The sequence below is a fragment of the Adelges cooleyi genome, unplaced genomic scaffold (genome assembly GCF_023614345.1).
Source record: "Adelges cooleyi isolate 19-005CV unplaced genomic scaffold, UGA_ACOO_1.1 ACOO_flye_CR_arks_rails_tigmint_CR_PRNA_168, whole genome shotgun sequence".
NCBI lineage: Eukaryota > Metazoa > Arthropoda > Insecta > Hemiptera > Adelgidae > Adelges > Adelges cooleyi.
In genome coordinates this window covers 253,577-281,434 of record NW_026095825.1, presented here as the reverse complement: position 1 = coordinate 281,434, position 27,858 = coordinate 253,577, and the positions used below count along the sequence as shown (strand labels likewise).

General features: G+C 35.0%; 2 protein-coding genes across 3 annotated transcripts in view; one reads left to right on the top strand and one right to left on the bottom strand.

Moving 5' to 3' along the window:
• The window catches only part of LOC126833022 (uncharacterized), a 92,172-nt gene that overhangs the window by 14,803 nt on the left and 49,511 nt on the right, over positions 1-27,858 (bottom strand). The window contains exons 4-5 of the mRNA XM_050564126.1: positions 27,005-27,222; positions 18,569-18,660 (exon numbers count right to left, since the gene is read on the bottom strand). Of these exons, the coding sequence (XP_050420083.1) occupies positions 18,569-18,660; positions 27,005-27,222 (310 nt within the window). The remainder of the gene's footprint in view (positions 1-18,568; positions 18,661-27,004; positions 27,223-27,858) is intronic.
• On the top strand, positions 855-17,546 carry LOC126833024 (uncharacterized). 2 transcript variants are annotated; one of them, XM_050564129.1, is made up of 3 exons: positions 855-977; positions 14,654-15,281; positions 15,490-17,546. In XM_050564129.1, the coding sequence occupies exons 2-3, from the start codon at positions 14,667-14,669 to the stop codon at positions 16,006-16,008; spliced, it is 1,134 nt and encodes a 377-aa protein (XP_050420086.1). In that variant the 5' UTR covers positions 855-977; positions 14,654-14,666; the 3' UTR covers positions 16,009-17,546. The 2 variants fall into 2 exon arrangements, with proteins under 2 accessions (XP_050420086.1, XP_050420087.1); XM_050564130.1 differs by lacking the exon at positions 855-977 and adding an exon at positions 12,841-12,902.

The window sequence follows — 27,858 nt, the reverse complement described above, 5'->3', positions numbered from 1 at the left end:
TTTTTTTAGACCTCTATAAAAAATAATATGCTATCATAGAGCTCTATGATTTTTAAAAGTTTTAATAATAACATACAGATTTTAATTAAGAATATTTTGCTAAAAAATGTTGACTGGTCGACAACCAGTGTTTAACCTATCTTTATTACTTCATTAAAAATTCCTTTGTCACACACTGTTAGTGAGCCCCAATTCGCCAAGTATGAAAAGTTTAAAATTTAGGACGGTAGGTAAGTGCGGTGAAGTGTACAGATAAAAACAATACTACCCATCATAAATTTTAAACTTTAATCGTTTTAAAAATAATTATCCAAAACCGGTTATCGATCAGTCGAAATTTTCGGCAAAATATTCTTAACTCGAAAAGTTAATCAAGTATGTACGGTTATCGTTTGAAAATTTTAAAGTCGACAAAGTCCTGGAATATATCAAATAAAATAAAATGTTGAACACTATAAATTAGCTTGGAGAAAAATGTTTTTTCAAAAAGAAAATCTACGAAATCTCAATAATTTTCCAAGAAAAGTCGATCACTCTGTACGCTATACGCTATACAAGCTACATAGCGTCGTGATGGTTGTATTATTGGACGTAGTAAATAATAATTGCAGTACTATAATACAATATTATAGTAGGTATACCTACTATACGGCGGTGTACACGCATAGCGCGGTGGTGGTACACGTTGCCGCCGTCGCCGCCGGTACTGCAGCTGCTGTCCCTCGGTCGCGTGCCCAACATCTGCCGCCCTCGTTTACACAACGCACACACGAGGAAGCGGCCCGCCCATACTCGCCCCGGCAACGATAGACCCGCAACCGGTTGCCTTCTAGTAGTCAAACGTTAAGCCCCGGCGCCGGTCGAATTGCCGCGGTTCGCACACCTCCGGTGCCGCGTTTTCCCTCCGTCCGAGTTGAGTTTGCAAAATCACAAGCGGATATTAAAGACACACGCGCACACACGCACAGGACTCTCAGGTCGGTAGTACTGTTAATAAATAATATTATTATTGTATCTAATGAAATTATCATTTCATAGCGGTAAGCCGACCGTGGCGGGAAATCGGAAGCGGCGGGAGAAGAGGGGACACGGGGTATCCGCCGGCCAAAAAAGTTGACCGTTAAATTTAACGGCTTTCCAGCTATACGAGGCTCGTACCCCAAGTGTATAATAGTGTAGTAGGCGAGTGGCAGTTTTCGAGTGGCGTTGGATAATAGTTTCGTTCGGTCTTGGCGTTCTTAGTTTTGGTGACGGTTTTTTTTTTTTTTAAAAATTCTATATAATATATTAATTGAATTGTCTACACGTCGCGGTGGCGTCACTTATACGAATGTTTAATTGGCGTTAAAAAAAAAAAAAAAAACGGTGAGTAAAAATTACTATACTTTCACAAGGGGTGCTACAGAGTTGTTCTCGTTTTGAAAATACACGGCGTTTACATTTTACGCACGGTTTGACGAAAAAGCCAAAACCGAATGAAAATATCGATAGCCATATCCATATTTATTTATGTTGAACGAAACATGATATCGTTATTCGTATATTGTAAATCTAATTTTAAAAGTCCCGTCAATTGCCTTGTTCTTCGAGTGATGAGTTTTTTTTTATGTTTGGCCCTCGATTGAGTTTTGAGTTTAAACCACCGAAACGATTATATCGCCATACAGCCAGTGTTTAGATCAAGAATCGTACTTAAAAAGAGAAAAAAATCGAAAAAATTCACCTTTGAAAACCCAAAGAATAAAAGGATTTCAACATTTTTTTTTTAGGCTTTCTGTAAATGTAGCAATACACGAGTTCTTATTTTTTTTGTGGGGGGGGGGGGGGTATTTGCGGGTCCAAATATTAGTCTGGTAGTAGGGTGTTTTGTTATGATTTGTCACTTCCTCGACTTTGACCGAGTTTTGGAGGCTTTGTTTTTCAAAAAATACTCTAGATTGAACACAATAAGCGTTCGGGTTATTGATTCGAGCTAAGTCTAACGGCCGTTGCCAAGGATCGAATGTACGTCTAGACATACGGGTCTCTTCTCGTTGTTTATAATAAATCAACCGTCGTACATATACTGCTATGTTGCACACATAAAATATGTTATACATTGTATCTGCTTTAGAAGAAACAAACAATCTATTCGCAGTCCGTGCAGCTGGCGTTCTTCTGCGACTCTATTTATAAATCGGTTTTAATTTTTCTTTACACGTGGTCCAATAATAACAATAATAATTACGATTATTTTGAGCAGTCGGTGTCTTTTCATTTATGGAGTTAGATGATATCCACATAAGGATAACGTCAGACTCTATTAACGGACGAGGGTGCGACTATGTTCAAGTCGAACGCTTATCGCGAGACAAGCGTGCGTTTGGTTAATTTTCTTAAATAATTATTACTCCCGAGTGAGATTTTCGAACTAAACCGGAATCATTACTTCCATTTTCAAAGACCAATCCACCAATAATAAGTAAAAATAAAAAACAAAGGAGTCAAATTGTTTGTCCTGATGTGTATTTTTTAAATATTATTTTCTAACGAGCCATATGTTATGTTAGGTTGGGTCGTCCATTCGTTGCTGGTTAAACGTAACTTAGTGTTATGTATAATAAAACGTATACGGTATTGCAATGGCCAACGGTCAAGCTACGATAAAAAATGAAAAAAAATGATAAATAAATATCAACATACAATAATATTTTGTATTTCCGATTTGGCGCAATTATTTCTAGGAAATTGCTACCCCGCTGGGATAAATCCGAGCACACTATGATACGTTAAGTTTTCCATTTGGTTATTGTTATGACAATATGATATTTTTCAATAGAAATTACATTATACAATCTGGTTTGATTATATTGCTTTTTTTCGAGGAAGATATGCTGCTGTGCAAACGAAGTTCATCGTTGGTCGATAAAACTACTATACGTTTTGAGTTATTAGCTATTTTTTTTTTTTAAAATATTTATTTAAAATATGAACCAAAAGTTATTTTCGTTCTGTGATTTAATAAATGTATCCTCTTAGCTAAAGAAACTTACTTCTACTTTTATTAACTATGGATTCGTTTTTTTTCATTTAGGAGGATTATAGAACAGAAATACTCTACTTAGTTAGGTCAAAAATAAAAAAACCTAACCCCCCCCTCTGCAAAATTGATGTCATAAAAATTGTCGTTAAAAGTTTTGCCTGCTTAAAAATAGTTAAGTAACCTCCTTTTGAGGTATTCTTTTAGATATTGCTCCTAACGGAATCCAGGTTAAATTGATTATTTTGAGTTAAACCTAAAAAACGTTAATGAATGAAATGTCTTTTACACCAGCTAACCATATGTTATCAGCTAGCCCTCAGCTATCAGCGGCTATCACCTTCTTTTCAGTTTTTTATCATATATGTTATCAGCTAATTTCGCCTTAACATTCGTCATTATTATTACTACCGTATATTTATTATTAGCTGATTTCATCAACATTGCGGCGACGAGACATTTTATTTGGTTAACTCCCTATATAAGTACAGACAAAATAGAGGAGTAGAAGATCTGTTATTGCTTTGCTTTTTGTGGGTAGCTTTTGGACGTAAGGCCTGAAAATTGTTTTTTTGAAATAGTTTTAAACGGTTCATTATTTTCGAAATGAATGTGTCTGACGCAAACTTAACCTAACTATTCTGATAGTGCTAAGAGAGTGCGGATTAAGGATTAGTTTCAGAGGATTGGACGTGATTACAGATAGTAGGAGGGTAAGAAAATGGATATGACCATGGACCTTCTTAAAGGCACTATTAGATATTCACGATCCAGTATTCTTCCTTCGAGGAAAGAATAAATAGGTTTATTATTTTTTACGGGAAAAAGTACTGTATCATGAAATTTTTTTAGGGATTTAATACACTCAATCATTTGAACATGGATGTTTTCTACAGCCGGACACATCAATTTCGGCGATCAAATAGTGTAGTGGAAACTAGGTACACTTGCTTGTAATGTGCTCGAGTTATTGCGGCCGGCAACGAATGAATAATATAACGATTAAAAATAATTGTAAAAACCGACACGGACGGTATGAGAGATGCGTTTTTTTAACGTCGTGGTATTATCAAAGCAACATTAACCGGTCGACAGAGAAAAGTTTCGGATTAGAATTTTTTGTTTAATCCTCAACGACGGCAGCTGCTGCCGTAGCGGCGGGAACATCTGGGTACAGATTTGCCAAGGTATAAAGTGAAAAAAAAAAATAAATAAAAAAACAATCGTATTTCCAGACACCGAAAAATAAAAAAGGAAAAACTATAATAATGGTAAATCCAATATCTTGTTGGTTTCGCGTTGAAGCTAAACAAAAATTAAGGAGAAATAGCAAAATAAAAAAAAATAAATAAATAAAGTTTGCGGCAACCATTAGCCTTTAATTCCATCGGTCAATGGGGAATTAATACAAAATAATGATATTATTGTTTTTTTTTTTTGATGTTGCTAACAACGCACAACCCGTGTTGGTTAATTATTCTGTCGGATATTTTATTCGTTAAAAGAAACGCATAACTAATTGAAAAAACAAAACGGAAACGACCAACATCTCCGATGCGTTAATTCTGGATTAACTACCGGTCGAAAAAAGTTTTCCTGCAAAGCTAAATCTGTCGCTGGGTGAAGGGGTTGAAGGGGGGGGGGGGGTGCCAGTAGTAGTGGAATCGTTTTCGGAATTTCAATAGACTCGTCCTAGGCGATTTTTTTCACAACATACTAGACCGACTGGTCAATCCGTTATTATCCAGTTTTGCCAAATAACCCACTTAGAAAAACATTTGGCACGCTGTAAACGTTTTAGTTCAAAGTGCTTGAATACAGGTAAAATTATGCGTTTTCGTGGTCGCCAAATACGTTTTTAAAATTATACATAAAATGAAACTTCTACTCGACTACTGTTAATAGCGGCCTAACAAGTTACCTAGCCTTTAAGCGACTTGTGCGGCTCTGAAAAACGACGCTAATTTATTTATTTTTTTAAATTTAAATATTGCTCGGACGCGGCTAACCGTAATTACGTTTCTGGAGCATAGTAATTAAATTTTAACTGTATAACTAAAAAAAATAAAGCGCGTGGATGATTTAAGGGGTTTCGGTATGTTTAAAGAATGTAAGTTGGTCATAAAAAAAAAAAATACTACGCAGGTATACGGTATAATATTACTGGTTCTTTCCATCGTACATCAACGACACCCACTTCATTATAACAGTTTTTGAATGAACTAATAGATGATAAGAATCTTTTTATCTGGATTAAAAATAGACATTATTGTTAAATGTTAAGCCGGTAAAAGTTATTTTTTGGTATATTTTTTGTACATACAAACATTTTTGTTTGCATTTGAATTAATAGAAGTGTCTCTTCTAGTTTAATCTATTTTGTGACTATTCCTTCAAAGATGGAATATGTTATCTGAAAGTCATAAAGTGTAAAGAGTATCTAGATTATTTTATCTAGTTAATGCCTACCTGGATACATCTACCGTGTATTTTGAAAATTATCAGAGTTATTGTATTCGATACTAATTTACACAACTGTATTGAATATTAACGAATAAAATACTTAATGTTAACTAAAAATACCTAAACTAACGACTAACACCAATGATAAAATAATCTACCTATATTGTATTTGTGTCTATAGTATGAAAGTCAACGCATAATATTAATTACTACATTAAAAAGTAATATCTTCATCAGTTTTTATTGGGTTATTCAATTTAATACACGTTTTAGTTTGTAATATTATATTAATATTTTATTATTGTAGGATTCTCTTTTTGCCGAATTTGATAAATATAGTCAGGATATAATATAGTTAAAAAAAAACAAAATTCTAAAATCATAAACCAAATCCAAATATGTTCCATCTTAATTGGTCGAGGAATTTAAATCGAAAATGTGAGAATAACTTTACTATAGTACATTTTTTACAAGTAATACGTCATACATAATGCACTTTGATAGACGAGCTCGTTAAAATATAGGAAAATTTTAAGTGTACGCAAATTAATCTTGCTGTTTTATAGTCCATCGTCGTCAATTAGTTCACATACAAATAAGTCGATGACATATATATATATAGAATATTTTCAGATTTAAGTATAGTTTTTATTTTATTCGATCGAAAGAAAATATAAAATAATTTTTCAACGCTTTATTAGTGTGCACATTGTGTTTTATGCAAAAACCGTCGTCGCAAAACCAAAATCGGAATAATATTGTTAACATAAATTGTATTGTTGGAAAATATATCCAATAACAAAATGTATGAATGAAACGACATATCTAATTTGGACAAAAACATATCGATACCGTTTTTTTTTTTTTGTGTTTCCGCTCGTTATGTATATTATAATGTAATATTTTACAGTTTTCTTTCCATCATATATTATTATGATAGCCTGTGAAAATAATTGCGGACCCTCGTCTCCGTAGAGCGAATATAATATTATCACCTATAACGAATACGAGTCGCGAACGTTATTATCCGCCTGTATAGATTTTATATGCGTTATAAAAAAAATAATAATAATAAAACAATAACGTCGTCTCAAACACGTGTGAATACGATGAATATTGAAGGAAAAAAAAATGACACATTTTTCATGACGTTGTTCTACATGTCGGATATCATATTATTAACAATTTGCACAGGATAGCAGGATAGCAGGTTGCTGTTTGTACATTTTTTTTCCCCCTCAAGTCAGGGATTTCGATGGCAAAAACGATTAATTACGTATAGACATCCTCGACATTGCCATTTGTGAAAGCGGTTTAACGCGCATTTGCCGGGATTAACGGGAATGACCGATTTGCTGGAGGAATCCGTGGTTTTATCGGATTTCGGCCAAAGCGGGCAATCCCCGCAAATAGTTGTTGGTTTCGTTGGGATTCGGTCGCTGTAATAATAATTACAAGTTTCCCTGGGAAATGAGCTATGGCGATCAAGTTTGACCGACCAAAGAAATAGCTGCTGATAACACGGAGAGGATGATTGCTACACCATACCATTTGGAAAATTTTGCCGCGGAGAAACACAAATTTAGAGGTAATAAACTAGGTTGCCTTATTGGTGACAACAGGCATTGCTAAATAATACCGTCTCGGCTAGGGAGCAAGTAGTCCCACAATATTTGTACTTATTAAAGTACCTATTCGAATAATTCCCACGATGTACTACTAAATGATCGCGTATTTGTGTGGGTATATAAAAGGGTTTTATGCAAATCAAATTCTGAGAACCTTCTGAGAGGCCGAATAAAGCGAGCAATGGGAAAAGAGCGAACCACCCGACGTTTAGGATGTAACCGAAATTTAATTATGCTTGTTGTAGTGCTGCAGCCCTGTTGCCAATAATTCCACATCCTCTTTAAATTTCGATAATCATTTGGTCTGATCTAATAGAAATAAATGTCTAGTCTCGACGCTACGGGCAAATTGAGTTAAATAAACCTACTACCCTCGAGTACAAAACGAGAGTGACAGTTACTTAAGCGAGTTTTTCAGCGAAAAACATACCGCAGAAATATCGCAGAACAGGACAAAGTCGGTTTTTTTTTGACAATTTTTAGGGTTCATCGGTTCCATTAACATAATCCAATTGGTTTTGGGCCCCTCGAGGGATAAGAGGTTTTATACACCGACGTTGGTCGACGTAGGGAATTATGCTAAACTTGTGTGCGCCCAACAAAGTTTGCAGGCAAAACTCCCCCCCCCTCCCCACCCCCCGTTGCAAGTATGCCAAGCATGGCGTTGTGGACTCAAAGCAGTCGAATCAAGTAGGCGCGCTTGCGTTTGCTAGATTTAACGATGTAGCAGCAGCGGGAGACAAATACAGGTGGCACGTACAGCAAGAGTGTAATAATTATTATGATGGCTCGTTTGACGCATAACCGATTCAATTTATAACTTCGACTATTGATTTTAAAATATACAGAAACGCGGTGCTACGTACCCAAGAACGGCGACCGATGACTCTATTATATCGTTGTTAATTGCCTAAGGTGTACAGAGGCGCTGATCTCAAATTTCGCCAGAGTGACCTCAGTCACCGGCCAAACATAAACGTCCAAACCCGATAGTCTAATCCGAGTTATAATTCAATACACGATTATGAATCCGAACAATAATAATTGTTTTGACTAGAAATCAAGCTGTAAAAGTTTAATCTCTCCTTTGAAGGAAAGGCATTGGATCACGAACACGTCTCGAGATGTGATGTTCCGTCTCTTACCAGTAATTTAGCAATTAAAGATTTCCCTCTTATCACTCCTTTATCTCACCCACCTTATATACACACTTTCGTGTTACACTCTCCCCTCCACTAACCGAATGCCAGTCGCTAGGTAAAAAAGTTTTTCAGCCGAATCAGCAACCACGAAAGAGCATTTTCATGTCTCGTTGAAGTACCGAATAAATTCAGAGTAGTGGTGGAATTATAGACAACGATATAGTGTATTAAGAAGAATTAACAAGCTAGTATCTAAGGTGGCTAGTATATTTAAAACATCAAGTTTCTGGCTAATATTGTAGTGTTTAATATCTGGCTTAAAACAATTCGTAGAGAATTTGGACCCTCAAACCGTTTTGAATTTATCATTTAGTTCTAATTTGAACGTTGAACGTACAACATATCTTTTATCTCTTATCGGAAAACAGAGGAACCCATTCCCCCCCCCCCCCCAACCCTATTCCACCCGAACTCAATTCCTCACTGCATTTCTGTTTATTTTAGACCAACGGTTCGTTGTGGCATTTTATCGGATGATATATTATTATTGCGAACGACACGGCGACAATGCTCGGGATAAGTCATTTCCGACAAATCGCATTATATCTCTTCGCGCACAAGTACAACAGTAAATGGGGTTATAAATGGAGTTGGGCACTGGTCGTGGGGAGCATCTCAAATCAAATTTTCTTGTTCAAAAGTAGTTACCGCCGTCGTCGGAGGTGGATGGAAATCATTTTTCAAACGAGAGCTCTCATCTGGAATTCTCGAAAATTCCGACCGCGTGCAACATCAATTGTATGTGTCCCTGTTAAATAATATATTATAATATAACATACTAATGTTTTTCGTCATTCCGCTTTTTCTCGAGTCTCTAAACGCAATGTCCAACCAGTTCTATTCGTTAAGGAATGTACGTTTCGGGCGTAGTTGTTTTTTAGCGTTTTTAAAATAAATAAATTACATTTAACGCGCAAAATCGCGGCCCTTCGATTTCAGCATATTATGACACGTCGTTTGTAGACAAACGGCGGCCAAACGGGAAATGGGAAAACTCGCATATTGTGTTTATTTTGGTAAAAAAAAAAATATATATATTTTTTTTCTTGCCGCTTTTATTATATGTGGATAAATCAAAAAGCCTATATCAATTTCGTCGGTACTATCGAATAGCTGCTGTACTTTGAACACGAGGATAATAATATTTACTGTTTCCACAGCCGCTAATAGACTCGCCTAATAACCGCAGTTTAGGAGGTCTCTGGTGAGAACGTCTCGCCGTTTATTAGTCGAAGTTAGCTACATAATAATGTAGTTCACCGTTGTAATTATTGTAACCCCGTCGTGTTTACCTTGCTCAAAAATACACAGCTTTGATTAAGACCAACAGTTTCCTACATAAAAGCCATGAGAGCTTCTGAGAACGTACACGGTTCGGTTTACATTTGTCGGAAGTTTCAAAAGCGCCTTTTTGCCCTTTTTGGCATAATTAACAGCGCGGACTTGCCAGACATAGCTGATGTACATAATAATATACAGGGTTATTGAAATTTCATGTTGCAGGAATTTTTTTTTGTTGCAAAATAATCGTGTTTAGTTAAGAGGGTTACAAACAAAATCCTTATTATATTTAACGATCAAAATACCTATATAAATATATATTATAGTTACTTTGAAAATATATTACTTTTAACAGTGATTGTTCGTGTTTGTAACCACTTTTTGATAAATATTTCTTAAGTTATTACCATTTTTTTTTTTTACTATTTAAACGTGTAGACTGGGAATGACTGTAAAAAGATGTATGTCTTTTTTTCAATTATAATGGTAAATTGATATGTTAATAACTCAAAAAGTGATTATTCAAAACTGGATAAATGATGATATTGATATATAAATATAATATAATATTATGGGGTTTTAAAAAATATTTTCTCTTTATACATTTATTTTTGTACGGCAAATACGTTAAATTGAAAAAAAAAAATACTCGAGTTTATATTATTAATACTGATTCAATTTTTTATTATAGCTGTATCATTATTATCTACATAAAAGTAATTTTCCTCTTCGATTCCGGATTTTTAAATTTTGTTTCCATTACAAATCATCATTTACGCATCATACTCGCATAAAAAATGATTATCTGTTTCATTTGACTGTACACAGTATATATACATTACAAACCTTTCACCGATACACTTATTTTAAATAATATATTCCTGCATGGACGTTTCTGATTTATATTGTGTTATTTTAATAAAAATACGAGATGGACGTTGGCAGCAGTATTAAAATGGAAAGCGATAGGATGTGTTATTCATCGTTTTCGCTTAATAAAAAAATAATTCTCCTTTATAGGCACCCGCGATACACCCAAATGATCGATTCCATTGAAGGGTCCAAAGCGATTTTATGTAAAATAGAACACCAGCGTTATAGACAAAGCTCGGAATTGATGACCTACAACAAAAAAAAAAACCTAAAAGAATAATTTTTAAAGTAATGCACGTACACGTTCTAAGAATGTCTTTAAAAATGTTTTGGAACATTTACAGGTGACTTAATGTTGACTTTTTAAGATGGTCCGTTTTAAATTCTGCAAAGATACACGTACGAGTTCTTTGGCAACTTTACTTTATGTTGGAAGCAGACTATTTAATTTTTTTATGTAAACAAATTGTGTTTTAATATCGAAAATATTGTAAATTTTGTTTATTTGATTGCAAGAAACTGAAATTTTTTAAATGAAAATCGTCTTCCTACATAACATAATTAAGAAGCCAAAGAACTCGAATCTCTTTACGTAATTTGAATTGGACTATCCTAAGTAGTCGAAATTTTGTCTTTCTTTTTGGTCTAAAATAAGTCAAAATGTCTTTAACTAATAGGAAAAATTGTATAAATTAAAAAAAGTACCTCGGAGCTTTTACAAATTAACCGGAAAACTAATTAACATGGTCGACATTTTTTTAAACCATTTTTTTCTTAAATTTTGCCTATACAAAACTCCTTAAAACTAAATCATTTTAGATTTTGTCGAATAAAAAAATTGTTTGAATAAATTATTCGTTATTCGCTTAAAAAGTGCCCAACTCTGGTCACTGCTGTAATCTAGAAAAAAAACCGTATTTTGAGCCCTTGTTATAAGTATATTAAAAATAAACATTTCTTACACTTTAACTCTTCATACGATATTTAATATCCTAAATTAGTTGTATACATTTGACGGATGCGATTTTCAGCGCAGATTTATCAGGATTAACCTGATATATCAGGTATAGCCTTAATTTTATATTGCAGTACTCGGTGCCATCGTGATTTGTTGTTAGTTTTTAAATTTCTATTAGCTTTATTATCACAGGGAGTAGGTTGTTGATTTATCGTACGGCCATCGGGGTCGTTGTAGTAATTGGCGATTAGGTTAGGTTTAACGTTACGGCAGCTAATTGCGTGTAAAGCTTAAAGGATGTTGTAAACCTTTGTGCCCTGTGTTTAACTCCGCGTATTGGAGGTCACAGCTCGAGTTTAAACTTAAACTCGAGTTTAAACTTTAAAGGTCTACCAATGCCGGTACAATGTGTCTCTGGCCGGCTATGGTGCTATGTAAACGGACGAATACTTACAAGGCGATGCTGGTCGGTCTGTGCGGTTTGCCGGTGAACGTCGTCGTCAGGTTTACAGTGAACGCGGTGTAGACGGCCCCGGTAACCAATTATTACTAATAATTAACAACGGTTATATAAGTATAGTATTTTCGTGTAAACCTTAGTAGTTATTAGGTATAACAACACGTGAGAAGGCCGCATTAGGGTTTCGGCAAATTAACGGCGAACCCTTTGCGGCGTTATGCGACGCCTTTGTGGTTTGAAAATATTATTATTACACAACGGCAAACGCTCATTGCATACGCGGTGTGTTCTGCCCGCCGATGTTAATTTGTTTCTCACGTTTCCCTTCGAAACAATTAATTACACCGTTTGCAAGTCGGTTAGGACACTTGTCCTAACCAACAAATATACACAAATGGGTAGGGGGAAGACAAAAACAAACCGTCAGAACAGCCCTCGACGGTCGGTAAATGACCGCCGGGGAGACCAAGAGAGCGACGGTCAGGTGTAAATTAAGAACGACGAAGATACTGCAGACAAATCGGCCGAATCGGAAAGACCGAGCTGAGCTGAGCTGAGATAATCAGTATATCATTTTTCAATCAATATATTATGTTAGTTGCGTTTCATTCATAAACGACTAAAGAGTGTATTTGATTAAACATTTTTTCGTATAAACTATTCAGCGAAAGACAGGATACAACTCGTTTGCAGTCTGATATATCGTCATTCTTAAAGATAATATGTAACGCCGTAATTTTTATTGTTAATGTTCAGAGTATGTATGCCATTCAATAAATAGCACAATTTAAAAAAGATATGCTACCTTCCTTGGTGTTGTCATAAAAAATAACCTGAAGAATTTTATTCATATACGAGTAATGTGTATATATTATTATTGATATAATCATGTTATCGGGTTGCTGTTCAAAGCTCGTATCGCGTTACAGATATTGAAAAACATAAATGAAAAAAAAAGTCATACGAGACGAATAAGGGGATTCCTTTGTGAGAATATATACAGGATGATCCATTGATGGTAGGCACTCAAAATGTCTTAAAATAATTGCATTTTTTTTTTTTTTAATATTTGTATAATTATAGTACAAGTTCCGATTACTATCGACTTTTCAAACTTCATCGGCAACGGATATTACATTTAATTAACGCTATGAATTAAGAATACTTTGTTCAACATTTTGGCCGGTCAAGAACTAGTTTTTAATAATTAATTTTAAAGTATTTTAAATACAAAATTTAGACGGAAGGTGGATTGCGGTTAAGTAATGTGCGCAGAATACTACTACGCTACTACACTAATAACACAAACTAAATTTTACACTTTAATCAATTGGAAAATAGTTGTTTAAAATTGGTCATCGGCCAGTCAACATTTTCAGCAAATTATTCTTCATTTAAAATGTCAATAAAATATATTATACGTTGCCATTGAAGTTTGAAAAGTTGATAAAAATCTAGAATTTCTTATAAAAGATGAAAATTTAAATATTGTGTAACACTGTAAAACGCCATTTTAATTGAAACGTCTCCAAATAGAAAAACTACATAATTGTAATTATTTTCAGAGAAAATTAGTGTTTTACGTTAAATGAATAACCCTTTACAGGTTAATTGGTTAACTATGAATCAATAAATATTTAAAACTTATTTTTTTTTTAAATATAGCCTTACTGTGTTAAACCTGCTTAAGATTTTTAAACGATAACGTACATATTTTATTAACTATTTAATTTATAAACGAACTTGCTGAAAAAGTCGACTGGTCGACAACCAGTTTCGAATAATCGCTTGTAATTTGTTTTAAGGTTTAAAATTTAGGACGGGATGCAGGGTGGAGTATAGTGTTATTTTTATGCGCGCGCGTTACTCAACCGTAGTGCACCCCCTTATCCTAAATTTTGAACTCCGATAACCTTAACGTTTCAAACTTCAAATTCGGGCAAACTAATAACTGTTAAACTACGGAGGAGGAGGGTATTTTTTAATGAAGTCATAAAGATAGTGACCGGGGTGTCATTCCAATCGCCGTTTTCAATAACTGAAACTGTTTTCCCGTTTCGACGACCGCCATCATTCGGAAAACGTTAACGTCATTTTTAACTGCACCCCGGTGGGTCAACAACACACTATTAGATAATGCAATTAGTCGAACGAAACCATCATATCGCTGCGGTGACAGCGGCGTCAATTGCGCTTCGAGAGAATTATTATCGGATTCACTACGCGGTATATGCACCAGTGGATCCTATTATCTTTGTCCGCCATTACACGACCGACTTTGATCGAGCCGTGTTTTCATGCGGTTCGACCGACCGTGATAAATCGAATCCTCAGCGCGATACATCATAGCCCCTCAACAGGGCGCATACGTGTCGGTTTGATGGTCAAGACGAAGAGAACAATCCGCGAGACACTGTGCTACCTTTGTTGGAGCTGCAATCGGTGTCGTGTTCGAAACGAACAAACGCCTGACGTGCTTTACTACATCCTGTGTCAACGCCTACCTAATAGATAAATAAGTCACAAATTTCAATAAATAATAATAGTGCGTCGCTTCCTCCGGCAACTTTCTATTTACTTCCTTTTACTCATCGGTTGTTCTCTTCTCGTCTCTTCTCCTCCGCGCTCCTTACTGTCCTACCACTTGTCACTAATTCAAGTTAGGTCATGACCCCAATTTTACACAGACTCCAGTCATAAGAGACACATTCGTTTAAAAAAATGAATTGTTTTTTTCTTAGTCGTATATCTACGTTTTTGTTCTTACAGAAAATCGTCCGCCATGTCGCACGGATACTACAACGGTGGCTACAACGGCATGTACGAGGTGGACCACAGATACGAAGAAATTCCGGACATCGATCCGTCCATGGATTTCGAATCCCTGGACGACTCGGCTTTTTACTACCGGGAATCGCCGACAAGGATCCAAAGGCCGTCTGACGCGCACGCGGTAGATCCGGCGGAACGATCCTTGTTGTTGCGCACCCACATGCACGGGTTAGCGGGCCGAACAACAAGGCGTACGACTCCGCCTCGGCCGCCACCGTCGTCCACGCCAACGGCGGACGCCGGCGGCAGAAAAACGGCGTCCGTGACGCCGTGCAAGGCGAGACGCCGGCTGGACGTGTACGGCACCAGCTTGCCGGGCACGCCTGTCCGTGCCGACGTGTTCGCGCCAATGATGGCTCAGGCAGCCGCCGTCAAGCCCGGGCAGCCCACTGTCCGCCGGTCCCGGTCTTCCGTCGCGCTCTACAACAAACACAGGCGCGCGCCCGAGTTTCTGTCCGAGTACAATCTGGACACTTGCGTGCCGGCCACCGGCGTTCAGTACAACCGGCCGAGGAACACGGCCATCATACAGCCCATCTACAAAGCGCCGTCTTCTGTTTTTCAGGTAATACTTTTCTCGGGGTAATCCATATTTATTTACCTAAATTTATTTATTATCTTTTAAAACGCGAGTACGCCAAATTTCAGGAATCTTGTCTGCGTATACTTGCAATCTTATGAGTTTAGATAGCGATATAGCTTTGCATCCAGTTGTTCTTACTATTCCTCTATAATTCTATATTAGGTATTAATATAGTCTTATGTTTGTACAGGTCGAAGAGAAGATGCCAGCCGAATCTCCAAACAAACCGTCGTGGTCACACACTCCACCCAGGACTCCTGTGCAGACCCTGCCCGTGTGTACCCTGTGGACGGCCGCCATGGTGCTTGTGGTATCCGGCACAGCCAGCTGCATGCTGTGCTTCTACCTGATGTCACGTCGCGGCCGGCTGTACTACCTTAACGCCGGACTACTGGCCGCCGCCGTATGTCTGATCCTAGGTTTCCCCGGTTTTCGGTCTCAACAGTGGCGATGGCTGCCCAACCGGAACTACGTCACGGGCTACATACTGGTGGCTCTGTTCAGCGTACTCGAGTCGTGCGCGCTGTGGCTGATGTGTCAAAGCACAGTGTTGGACCCTGCGCTTAACGACATTGGAGCCGGCGTGGTATGCGGCATATCGGCCCTGTCCGTAGGCCTGGCCTGTCTGGGCCTTAGCACGTCCTACTGTTGCCGGTATCCGCCGCCCGACAACCGAGTGGCCCACGCCGTTGAGGGTTTCGTCGTATGACAGGCCCGACCGTCCGCGTTGTGTATACAGGGTGTACAATGTCGCAATCGTTTATATATTGATAATTTATATTAAAGTGATTGGAACCAAAAATGTAGTAGTGACCATTTTTTTATTTCCAAAACGAGTTTTTCATCATACTTCTTTTACAATTTATCTTCTACTTTAAAAACAGATAACAAAAAAATAATAAAAAATCGCCCGTAAGAACACATTAGTAATCTAATTTTTATTTTTATTTTTTATAAATTTGGATATAAAATCACTTAAATCCGTTTGGTTTTAATCGCTTCATAATCAATGGAATAGTGCACAAGTGTGATGAGCACATTTTTTTTTAGAGTTGATAAAACAATCAGGTGATTGGTTTTTTTTTTTAAATCCAACAAATGTTTGGCGTTTAATCAAAAACTAACCCGACTTAACCCGTATGCAGCTATTGGAAAATATTAAAGTATCTTTATATATTAGGATACACGTAGAAAAAACTTGAGCAACTTTTTGTTATATATAATAAAAAATTAATATTTAAAACCCTTAACCATAAAATAATACACTCTCTGCGTATACGTATTTCGGCAATAATGTTGTCATCTTCAGCGCTAACGACAGAATGAGGTATTATTTTATGGTTACGGGTTTTAAATATTAATTTATTTATTAGAATACACTTCGGTTATATTTCAGTATCGTTTTTAAAACGTTTAACAACGGACCAAAATATTTTTTTTAAATGACAACAAAAACGTTTTGACAACTTTTGAAAATATTCAAATGGAAACCTAACCTGACTGGGACAAGATTTCTTTAAAAAAAAAAAAACCGGGATTTTACCATTTTTTTTAACACACGTCAAGTGAATACAATATAGACATTATTATTTTCAAATCTTTTCCCAGTAAAATACAACGAAATACACGTTTTACACACGTGCACTATGCCAGCGATGATTTTCTCTGTTAGACCATCACCTGGTACATCCCTTATTCAGTTGTACAAAAACTAGAGTAAAAACGACATAGTATTTCTCAGAACTCATAAAAAATAAATTGTCATTTGAAAGCGCACTATGGTCGGCATTTGCACGTAGAAAAACTATTAAACCACGTCTTACCGAGAACGATGTACAATTTTTTTCCTATCTCTTTATGCCATGTCGGTAAAAGCAATCACGCAAGCCGATTCGGGTGGCCATGAAAAAAAGGTATTTTTTAATCTTGTAATTTGTAAAAAGTCAATAAACATTATAAAAGTTTTGTTACAAGCTAACCCCAAGGTTTCCAAAGTCTTAGGCACAAAAAAAAAGGCGATAGAATTGCCCAAATGAAGAATAAATATTAAAAATAGGTACCAAAAAAAATCAATTACCTTTAAAATTAATTCGCAGTATGATGACCACATTTGAGAAAATTTAGCGGTTTTGTATAGAAAACATTGTTTTTAACATTTGTATTGTTTTAAATTATTATTTTTAACGTATTATATATATTTTTTTTTGTATAAAAAAATGTCATTACAACTAAAGCACAATAACTTACTGCTGGTTAATAATTAGTAAATATAAATTATGATTACAATTATTTATTATTATAATAGTTATAATTTTTTTTTTTTAATTATGACGTTGTACAAAATTAAGTTTAAGTAAAAAAGTATTTTTATATTTTTACTGTAAAAATATTATATTTTAATCCTAATTTATTATGAGGTGTGTTCGAGTCGTTAGTGTTAATGTAAACATACATTAGAGACGTTTAATCAGAGTCTGAGTTGTAAATTAAATTTTTTATACTATTTGTTTGATCATGTTTCAATGTTTATTTAATAATAAAAGTTAAATTTTTAGACATTTTTTTGTTTGCACTCTTCCCTACCAGATAGCCGATCTACATGTACTTTAATCGAACCGAAAAGTAAAAAGACAAGTCTAGGTAATCGGGATCCTTTTTTTTTTATCGTGTTTTCTTATAAGTTTTAAATATTTGATTTATTTCTCTTGTTTTAGGTTTAGTTTTCTGACGAAGGGTCTGCAAATCAGACTTATTGTTGTACATCAGCTGCTATGTGCACCAATTATATATAAAATCAATTTCAAAAATACTTAGTTAAACCCGCTTTCATTCCCGCTATGTTTCGATCACAATGTACTGAAAATTTTTTTTGGAAAAAACGGATTCCTTATTTTTACAATACTTTAGAACATGCTATATTTAAGGAGCCACTAATCTCTTATCCGTTATCTTCTTATCGCTTATATTTGATATCCACGTAAAGTCCTTTGGTACCGTAAAATATAAGTACATATATTCGATAGTTTTTAACGTTATAAATATATATATATATGTTAGTATATTCTTTATAATATTATGTAGTTAATAAGAAAACAGCAACGATTTTTACAAAAATTGCCTATACTAAACCACTGAATAAATGCATGTAAGACGTCCTTTGTAAACGTCATCGTCTTACGGTTTGTTCGGGTTTGTTTAAAACGACCAGATGATTAGAAGGTAAAAAAAAAAATTGATATTGAAATGTGTTAAAAGCGTCGACCACTTACCGACATTTCGATGCTAGGATGATCGATGAAAACCATTTCTGATTCTTCGCCGTCCAAAAGTATTGAAACGGTTTTTTCGCCGAATTCGTCATCTGTAAACGGATCAGACATTAGTTATCTGAAAACGTATTTACCATAAGTATATTATTGATACATAGATAGATAGAGAGAAGGGAAACGGAATCGCATATTATAATAATAGGCACGTGTATGTGTGGATGGGATAATTTATAATTAGTTATTCGTTTAGTCGGAGTCGTAGGAAACACATTTTGGCGCACACAATTCTCTATTATACTTACACCTTGGTTTTATCGAACACCATTAACCTACATCAGAACGGAAAAATCCCAAGACACCAAATCCAAAGCAATCAAATATTAAGGTACGCGCACACTAATAGAAAAAAAAAATTGTTCAATTTACTTTATTATACCAACCAATTTCCGTTGCTCTAATTTGACTTCCACCGCTATTCCAAAAATTATCCCTATCATCTGCAAACGACTAACACCAATGGGCATCGCTGCCCCAGGTCTCTCCCTGGGAATCAATTGCTTTCGCAAGCTGTAGTATGCCATATCATCTGTTATTTGTATAAGACCAAACAATGTTGTTTAAGATAATGTACTCGAGTGATAAAATTGAATCGATTTCGTTAACGTAAATTTGACATAGCGGCCATGATGAGATCAACTTATTTTTTTTCGAAGTGGAACTCCCATTAAAACCATAGTTAGATGTTTAATCATCAGTGTTGGGAAAAGATAACTATAAAGTTATCTAGATAAGATAACGGATAATTGAGTAATATATCATCTAGATAAGATATAAAATTATTCATTTAACATTTATTTAGCTAAAAGATAAAGATAAATACAATTTTATCTAGATGAAAAATAGATAAACTAAATTTTAACCTTCATAAAATGTTATACGAAAATGTATGAGTGAAACAAAGTATTTTCACAGATTACAGAATAATTTAATAACCAATATGACGTAGGTACTAAGAAATGGACAGTTACGTCAAAGAGCAAATTTTCCTTATATTAGATTTCGTGATTTACGGCTACTCTGTTCATTTGTCATTAATTATTTTCATGTACTCTGTTTATGTCATCTTTTATGTAGGCAACAGTAATAGTATAAATACGTATAAAAAGTAAATACGAGTTTATCAAACTCGATAATCGACGACGGGACATTTCATTATCGGTTGAAACTATTTATAATCATATTGTTCTTTTTTGAGGCTTAACTATCGTTTTGGCCACATACGGTCTACGGACTACGGAGAGCCCACATTATGTTTAAAATGTTTATTACAAGGTTTTGTTATTTTATTTTGATTGAAAATACAAATAACTTTTTGGAAACGGCTCATTGTTTATTGGACTTGTATTACTATTTACTATTTTACTTTTATAGTCTTTACTCTTTACCCTATATGTAGTTACTGATACAGGACTCGCCTGACATGTATATATATTTGTAAAATATAATTTATAACCATTCTGCTCAAATGAACACCTGCACTTTCGACCATTTTTTTTGTTGGGATTTTGGTCAATGTTAATCTTGAAATTATTATCGTAAAAAATCTTATAAACACGTTTTATATAGCACTAGTAATTATTTCGAGAGTACTGGGAAAAAAATGATCAACATTAAATCAAAACTGAGCACTGTAGTCGAGAACTACGAATATAAATAATAAATTATACGATAATACATATATAACTCTTATCTACTAAAATACATTGGATTACAATGGAATATTGGACTTGTCTAACAAGCCAACCCCAATGTATTAATAATATATTCTTATATCGCTAATCACTATTCATTAGGACCTAGGTATATTAATATTTTTAGGCTAGGACTACATTATGCGTTTCGTCGGATCCCGAAACCTGTTTTTGTAAAACCCACGAATAAATAACTTAAAAAATAGTTACAATTTCTATCTAGATTAATTACCTCAGATAACCGATTTGTTTATCTAAATAAGATAATAAGATGATTTACAATTTTTTATCTAGATAAGATGTTAATTACAATTTTTTATCTAGATAATTCCCAACACTGTTAATCATTGTGAGCACTGCGGAAGCTCACGCTGGGTTTTGTTTTAAAATTGAATTTTTTTTTGCCACAAGCGGTAACCGAACGCGCAGACTATCCGTCCTTCTGTCTTGTATGGACTGTATTGCAATCAATTTGACTATGCCATCACGGTGACGTCATTGTCGGGCAGCACAAAAGCTAAACAAGAACGACCGCTGTTGGAGTTTACAGTGGATCTCCGTAAAGGGCAAACTATTAACGGCGGCAATATGTATGTGTCAGAAAACCCAACCCTTTTGATTGCGTTTGCAGCCAATAAAAGTCGTCGACTAGAGGAAACAAGCCTACCCGGTAAAAGCAGCAGGTACTCGCGAAACTACATTGATTGACAGGTATATAATATGTACAGTGTACATCCTTCGAGTGTATTATCATCAGTTCTATAGGTATACAAACTTTCACATGGCAATCCCCCGAACGGCGATCAATCATAGTGTATCGATGGCGGACAAAAATAACTGTCCGCGGTATTCAATCATAGGCCGTTGCGACCACCGTCGCTTCCCAATAGTGTTGTTAGCGCATCGTATATTTTGTTTATCGGTACAACATACACCACATAATAATAAACTCCTCCGACGATACCCTGTCTTGGACGTCCACGCATATCAGAAAAGTTTTGATATTCTCAATATTAATAATTATATACACGAACATGTAGCATAAAACAAAAGTGCAATTTGGTTTCCGCATATGAGCTCTGTTGGTAGATAAGTTTTTGGAAAAACTCGATTTACAGCTGAAATTATTCTGCATGTATCTTAGAGTTGTATCAAGAGTACTTTTCTTCCAGACTATTACAGTCTTCATTACTAATGATTTTCTAAAAGAAACACACTACCACGCCCTTCCAGTCTATCTATAGATATTTACAAAATTATTGTCAATAATGTGCTTAAAATGTATTATTCGAATTGATTTTAGAATATACAGATAAGCGGGGGCTGGTGTTTAGGTTTTTTCTTGATTTTGAAGGGGAAGGGGTGAACTTTAAACATTTTTGTACCTCTCAGATATGATTTCTGATCTGTAGACTTTCTACATTAAGAAATCGGTTCAGGGTTTAGGTCCAGACACACAAAAAAAAAAAAAACACATCACCGTAGTAAAAACAATACCTTCTCAGCTACGCATTGTTAAGTGTAAACCAAAAAGTATCTTAGAAAAAAAACCACTTCCAAAAGTCATCGTACAAGTCTTGACATTTCTAGATAGCAACTCGTCAAGTCACTTATTTACCAATTATTCAATAATAATAATTGATAGTTAGTTTCGTTTTAAGTGTAAGGAATATTTTCTTTTTGGCCGTTATACGTCACCTGTTGTGCCTGTTGTACTAAAGCCTTGAACGAAATTACAAAGAAACCCTAGTCTTTGGGGATGATGAAAAATTGAATTAAATATAAGGAAAAAAGCTGTTAAGCTTTAGTAAACAAGAAAACAAAATAAATGTTAAGAATCTCGAATGTTGTACAACGCTCTCTATAACCGTAACTTGGGTATTTATGTTATATGCAATACTAACAATAGTGTGAGAGTATAATATATGTAGTATATAACGCCGAATAAGCCATGCTAGAGAATAATAATAATAATACAATTTTTTATCGTTATTTTCATAATACACAAAACAAAATGATTAAAACCAAATAATACAATTTACCACTTGTCCAATGTACAACAACAGTTATCCGCCAGAAATACCCCACTGTGACCCGTGGAAAACGTTTCCTGTGGTTTTATGAAATGAATTTCGTGCAAGTGAATTGTGATTTTCCAACACACCATCAATAATTTAAAAATAAACAAAATTTATATTTTAATATTTATACCGTATATTTCCGCAGTTCATTCAATATTTAAATTAATAATCTGATATTTAAAAAAAAAAAAACCATATTGATAATACATATCCCATAGAATGAAAAACGACAACGTTTGAAAGTGAAACATTTTAAAGTTGAATTACTTTAGACTTTAAATTAAAAAAAGGTATGATTTTGTAATGAAATGGTTGGCAAGCAACAAATTTTTCCTTCTAAATTGAGCATTGGTTTTTATTGGTCATATAATGTGTCGTGTCTTTCTTAAAGAACTAAACAAATATAGAACCTTATAAAGTATACAATAGCTTTTGTGGATTATAAATTATAAAAAAAAAAAAGGTGTAAACTGTTGAATGAAAATATAGTTATGTTGAACCCCTCAACCTTTCCGTCCTTATGTAAAAATCGAGTGGTAGAAATAATATTTTTAGTTTTTTTCAGAAATTATTAAAACTGAAAAAGCCGCTTCGATGCGAAACCGTACATTAGAAAAACCCATTGTCTATAAAATATATAAATCGTTTTATCGACAATTTAACATTATGTGTTTAATCGTGTAATTTCATTTGTCGAAGGTTGCTCCATATTCTCGTGTATTTAAAAACAGATTTCAATTCTAAATTTAATGATATAATACACGTGGAATTGTGTTATCAGAAAACATAAAATGTGTTTTTGACAGTAGAATTTAGACCCGAGTTTTATAGAAAAACAGAATTCGTCATAACATTGACAGGACTATAGAAAAAAAATTATTATCATATAAATAAAAAATTTTCAACCGCATTATTCAGGACTGAAGTAAAAATATAAAAAAAGGTAATATCATATCAGAGTGCTAACGGTATGACATTTCATATTAATTTTTTTTTTTTTAGAGAAGTTTTCTCAATAAGTTCTCATTTCTTTGCTCTTCACTGAACGTCAGACGTTTACATTATATAGTAATGCTAGTGTGTGTGTGTGTGTGTTTTTTTTTTAATATTCTCTCTACAAAAACTAATAACATTATTTAATCAAGAAGACATCAAGTCTAAAGCGGAATTTCTTTTTAATGGAAATACGCGTTATATATTATAATTGATAAATATATATATTATCAAAATGATTTTTTTCATTGTGAATCATTTGGAGACGTTTACCAAGTCCAGAGATGCAGCAAACGTATTTCGATAAAAAAATAATGTCGAGGACTCAAATTTTGCTCGTCCGAAAACGTCAGTTCTTATTTTTTTCTAAAATTGTTGCGCAAAGACAGCAATGAGACGTGGAAGTATATGCAACGGATAAAGAAAAGAAAATGGACAAATTAGATAGAATAAAAAAAACGAGCATAACGAAAGTGGCAATAGCCCCAAATCTAAATTAAATGAAGTTCCCACCCTCTATGTGTTTTGTAACCTAACCTACACTTTGGCTTGGACTGTACTCGGCTTAGACTGTGCCTGGTTTGGAATTTTGTTTAAATTTAGTCGTTGACGGTGTTTTTTTTACCGTGACAAGAAAACTAAACGCTAACACCGAATGACTGTGGCCGTTTTTTTTTATTGTACGGTGAACTTGTTGTTCGGGGGACGGGGAAAAAAATACCGAAATCTGTCACTTTTTATCTCGTAGGTCGCAAAGTCTGTAGATAAAAAACACAACCTAACTTGGACACGTTAAGACCGTCAAAATCGTGATTAAAACAGTGTCGGTGTCACTGTAAATCTTGAATGATGCTTCTATACAAATCCACCATCGCCTTCTCTTCTTTGACACTTTATCTGTGACGGTCGCCGGCGTTTTGTGCGCTGGTCAACCTTAATAATTATAATCCTCGTAGAAACTCGCTGAGTATACCATATATGCATTATACATTAGACCGGCTGCGTCGCATGCCAAGCCGAGATAATCAATTTACTGGGATATTAATTAATTGCCAAAACGGAGGACCCATTATAGTTTTATTTCCCTCTGGATTACGCGTTAAGCTATAGTGGTAAAACAATTATTTTATTTATATTTAAAAAAAAAAAAACTCTACTCTCAATTTATAAATATTCGGAGTTGTACTGTGCACATTGTTTTCTTTTGTGAAGATTTATAATTTTTTACATCCCTTCCGATAAGTGCCTGTAATAGTCTTCGTGTTAGTCCACACCTGTTGCAAGCACATAATTAACTGGAGAGTATTAAATATTGTATCTTCGTCGCATAGCTGAAGAGGTATTGCATTATCAAAAGTCCCAGGATTTTACAACGACGCATATGTTTTATATTTAAATAAAAAATATCGTTTCTAGACCAATGTTTTAATTATTGGACCGATATTTACATTTCATGTAGCCAGTGTTAGATCAAAAGTAGTCGAATAGTTTCCAATTATCTTCAAAGGATTTGTGAGATACAGAGTTGGGCTTTTTTCGATTAAAACCATAATTTATTGAATACATAATCCACTAATAATGTTATATTTGAATAAAAATATGTTAGAACAATTTGATTTGTGATTTATATTCGAATAAAATATGCTTTTTTTTTCTGCATTTAGCACGTTATTCCATTTGTTTCAGTTGTGTTTAAAATTATGCCAACTCTGATTAGATAATATAACAATATAGCTAATATACTAAATAGTCTCCCCCCCCCAAAAAAAAAAAACTTTTAACCGCTTCTACTTGAAGGGGCACGGCAAGAAAAACGTTTTCTCTTAGAACTACAAGTCTGAAGATTAGATTTATGTTTGATTTATTGTGCATAAATTACATACAAAAGTAAACTCAAAAGACTATAGTCATTTTTTTTTTGTTATCGATGGAAAACCAAAACAACTGACTTGAGGCATCGTGAAATGCATTTAGCAAATGATGTTGTTTATGCACGTCGATTCGCGTTGTTTAATTATACAAACAAGACGGAATTCAGTTCAGTGTAAACTGAAGGGAACAATTCGTTAAGTGACAAGACGAGCCAACGAACGACTCGTTTGACCTTATTCGTTAGAAAGGAACAAGTAAGTTCAGACGACTCGAATGACCTAATGAGAGATTGGCACGCGCCGGCTTGCCCATTTGACATCTGACACTCGACGGGGTTTTACATTATTTACAAACAGTCGAGTAAATAAAACGCAACCGAAATCGTTTCAGCTAGGAAATTATTACTTTAGTGAGTGACGTTCTCGGTTGTGCCAACAAGCCAACAAGTAACCATCCGTGGCACACGTGTGTTGTGTTTACAGAAAAGCTAAGGTATACTCGGTCACTTTACTTGACGGCTAAACCGTTTTCGGACTCGTGATGCACTCAAGTGTCTATTTGCCAGTACAATACGCATCGAGTCGATTTTCCCAGGTAACAGCCGACGGGTATACGCGCTTGTAAAATCCAGTAAACACTGAAGTGTATTGAACCCGCAGTAAGAGGATTCGCGGATGAAATAATGTCATTCAAACTGTGCTCCAAAGGTTAATTACAAATCGTTATCTCCATTAACGAGTATTTGGTTTGAGCTTTTTTAGGACTCTACGGGGAGCACTAGCTGATTGATGATTTGTCGCAACATTGTAGACAACAGGGATGAGTTTCCAAGACTGACAATTATTCATGTTATACTACTGAGACTGATGAACGTGCAATTTTCTATAAGGAAAACCACAAACGTTCATTGTAAATAAACGTGTATACAGTGAAAAATTACTAATTATAAAACTTAAAACGAATCCAGACGAACTATATCGCAGTCGGTAAAGACAGAATCATTGTGTAAGCTACTGATGATTGTGAAATATGATTAATTAATTAATTTTACATATTATCTTTTGACCAAAGCAAATTTTATTTAAAAAATAAAACGTTCGAGCTTATAACTCACGTGATACTGTACGTAACTTTAACTTTTACATGAAATTATTATTATATTAAGCTCAAGGGCATACCCTAAAAATGTCTTGGGTATCGTTTTCTATTAAAAAAAAATCTATTTTATGAAATGTGCGTTTTAGCATTTATTTTCTCATTCAATTCTACGTTTCTGCACTCAAAAGCTTTTCACAAAACTCGATTACAAAGGCAATTTCGAGAGAGAGTGCAACCTTGAACATTGGTATACGGACTAATGTATATTAAGTGTGTTTGGATTGTATAATATGTTTGCTCTCGTCGAAAATAAAATTAGTATCAGTCACGTACCTGGTATTTAACTCGATTTTTCCAGACTCTCAACTTTACTGATTCATCGGCGGATTTAAAAACTGACTTGATCAGCCCAATTATAATCGTTACTCGTTAGGAAATTTAGCAAAAAAAAAAGATGTAGGCTTTTCAAAACCATTAGGGTGTGAATTTGATAAAACCATAGTGAGACTAGCTACATTTTTGGCTTCCGATTTTAATCATTTCTCTCTCTCTCTCTCTCCTCTCTACCTCTCTCTACTCTACCTCTCGTATACACTTGGAAATGACGCGTTTAACGTGGGTTTCTAGTGTAGTGTACTTACCGAGAGACGCGTCGTAGGTGTTCATGTATTCAGATGTCATGAACTGCGACACCAGAGCGGTCTTGCCCACGCCGGATTCGCCCAGCAACACCACTCTGTATTTGGGTATGTCGTCGACAACGCTGGATTCGCCGGAGCTCAGGTCGTTGTAGCTGCTGTTGCCGCCGCAGCAAGAACCGTCGAAAGGCGACACTCCGCTCATGTTGCTGGGACTGTGTCTGGCAAAAAGGGGGAAAACAAAAAATTAAGGAAATAAATTCAAATCGAAATCCGTCACCGGAAAATATCGCGGCGATGAGACGTCAACAATGACATTTTTTCGAAGAAAAAAAAAATCATAATGATTTAAGATAAAACTTGTAACTCGAACGTATAAAGTACAGCCCGCTCGACAGTGAAAACTTTTTTTGCGTGATAATATTGGCTTAAAGTCCTGAAGGACATGTTATACTGAAGTATAACATGTCAGTCAGTGTATTTATATTATTAGTACTCTACGGCCGTTATTTTCTAATGTACCACCATTATTCGTTATATTGAACTACGAGGTCGGTTTTAATCCGTCAGAACGGCTGATATTTTCGTTTTCTATTTTATTCCTCTGCCCGTCTTGTCCTAACCGAGAGGTCGTTAGCTTGTCACCATGACGACTTCCGTAGTACTCGCAGCGATTCGACCTACATCCTATCATTATCGGAACGCCCGTGGGAATATTCGTCAGCACGGTATAGCACGTACAATCGCACATGCGAATTATTCGGTTTTCTTTTATGTCCTACACGTCTAAATATTATTTGTGTTTTATAGGCGCCCATTATATACCAGTGTACACCGGAGCTGCAAAAGTTCGTGGA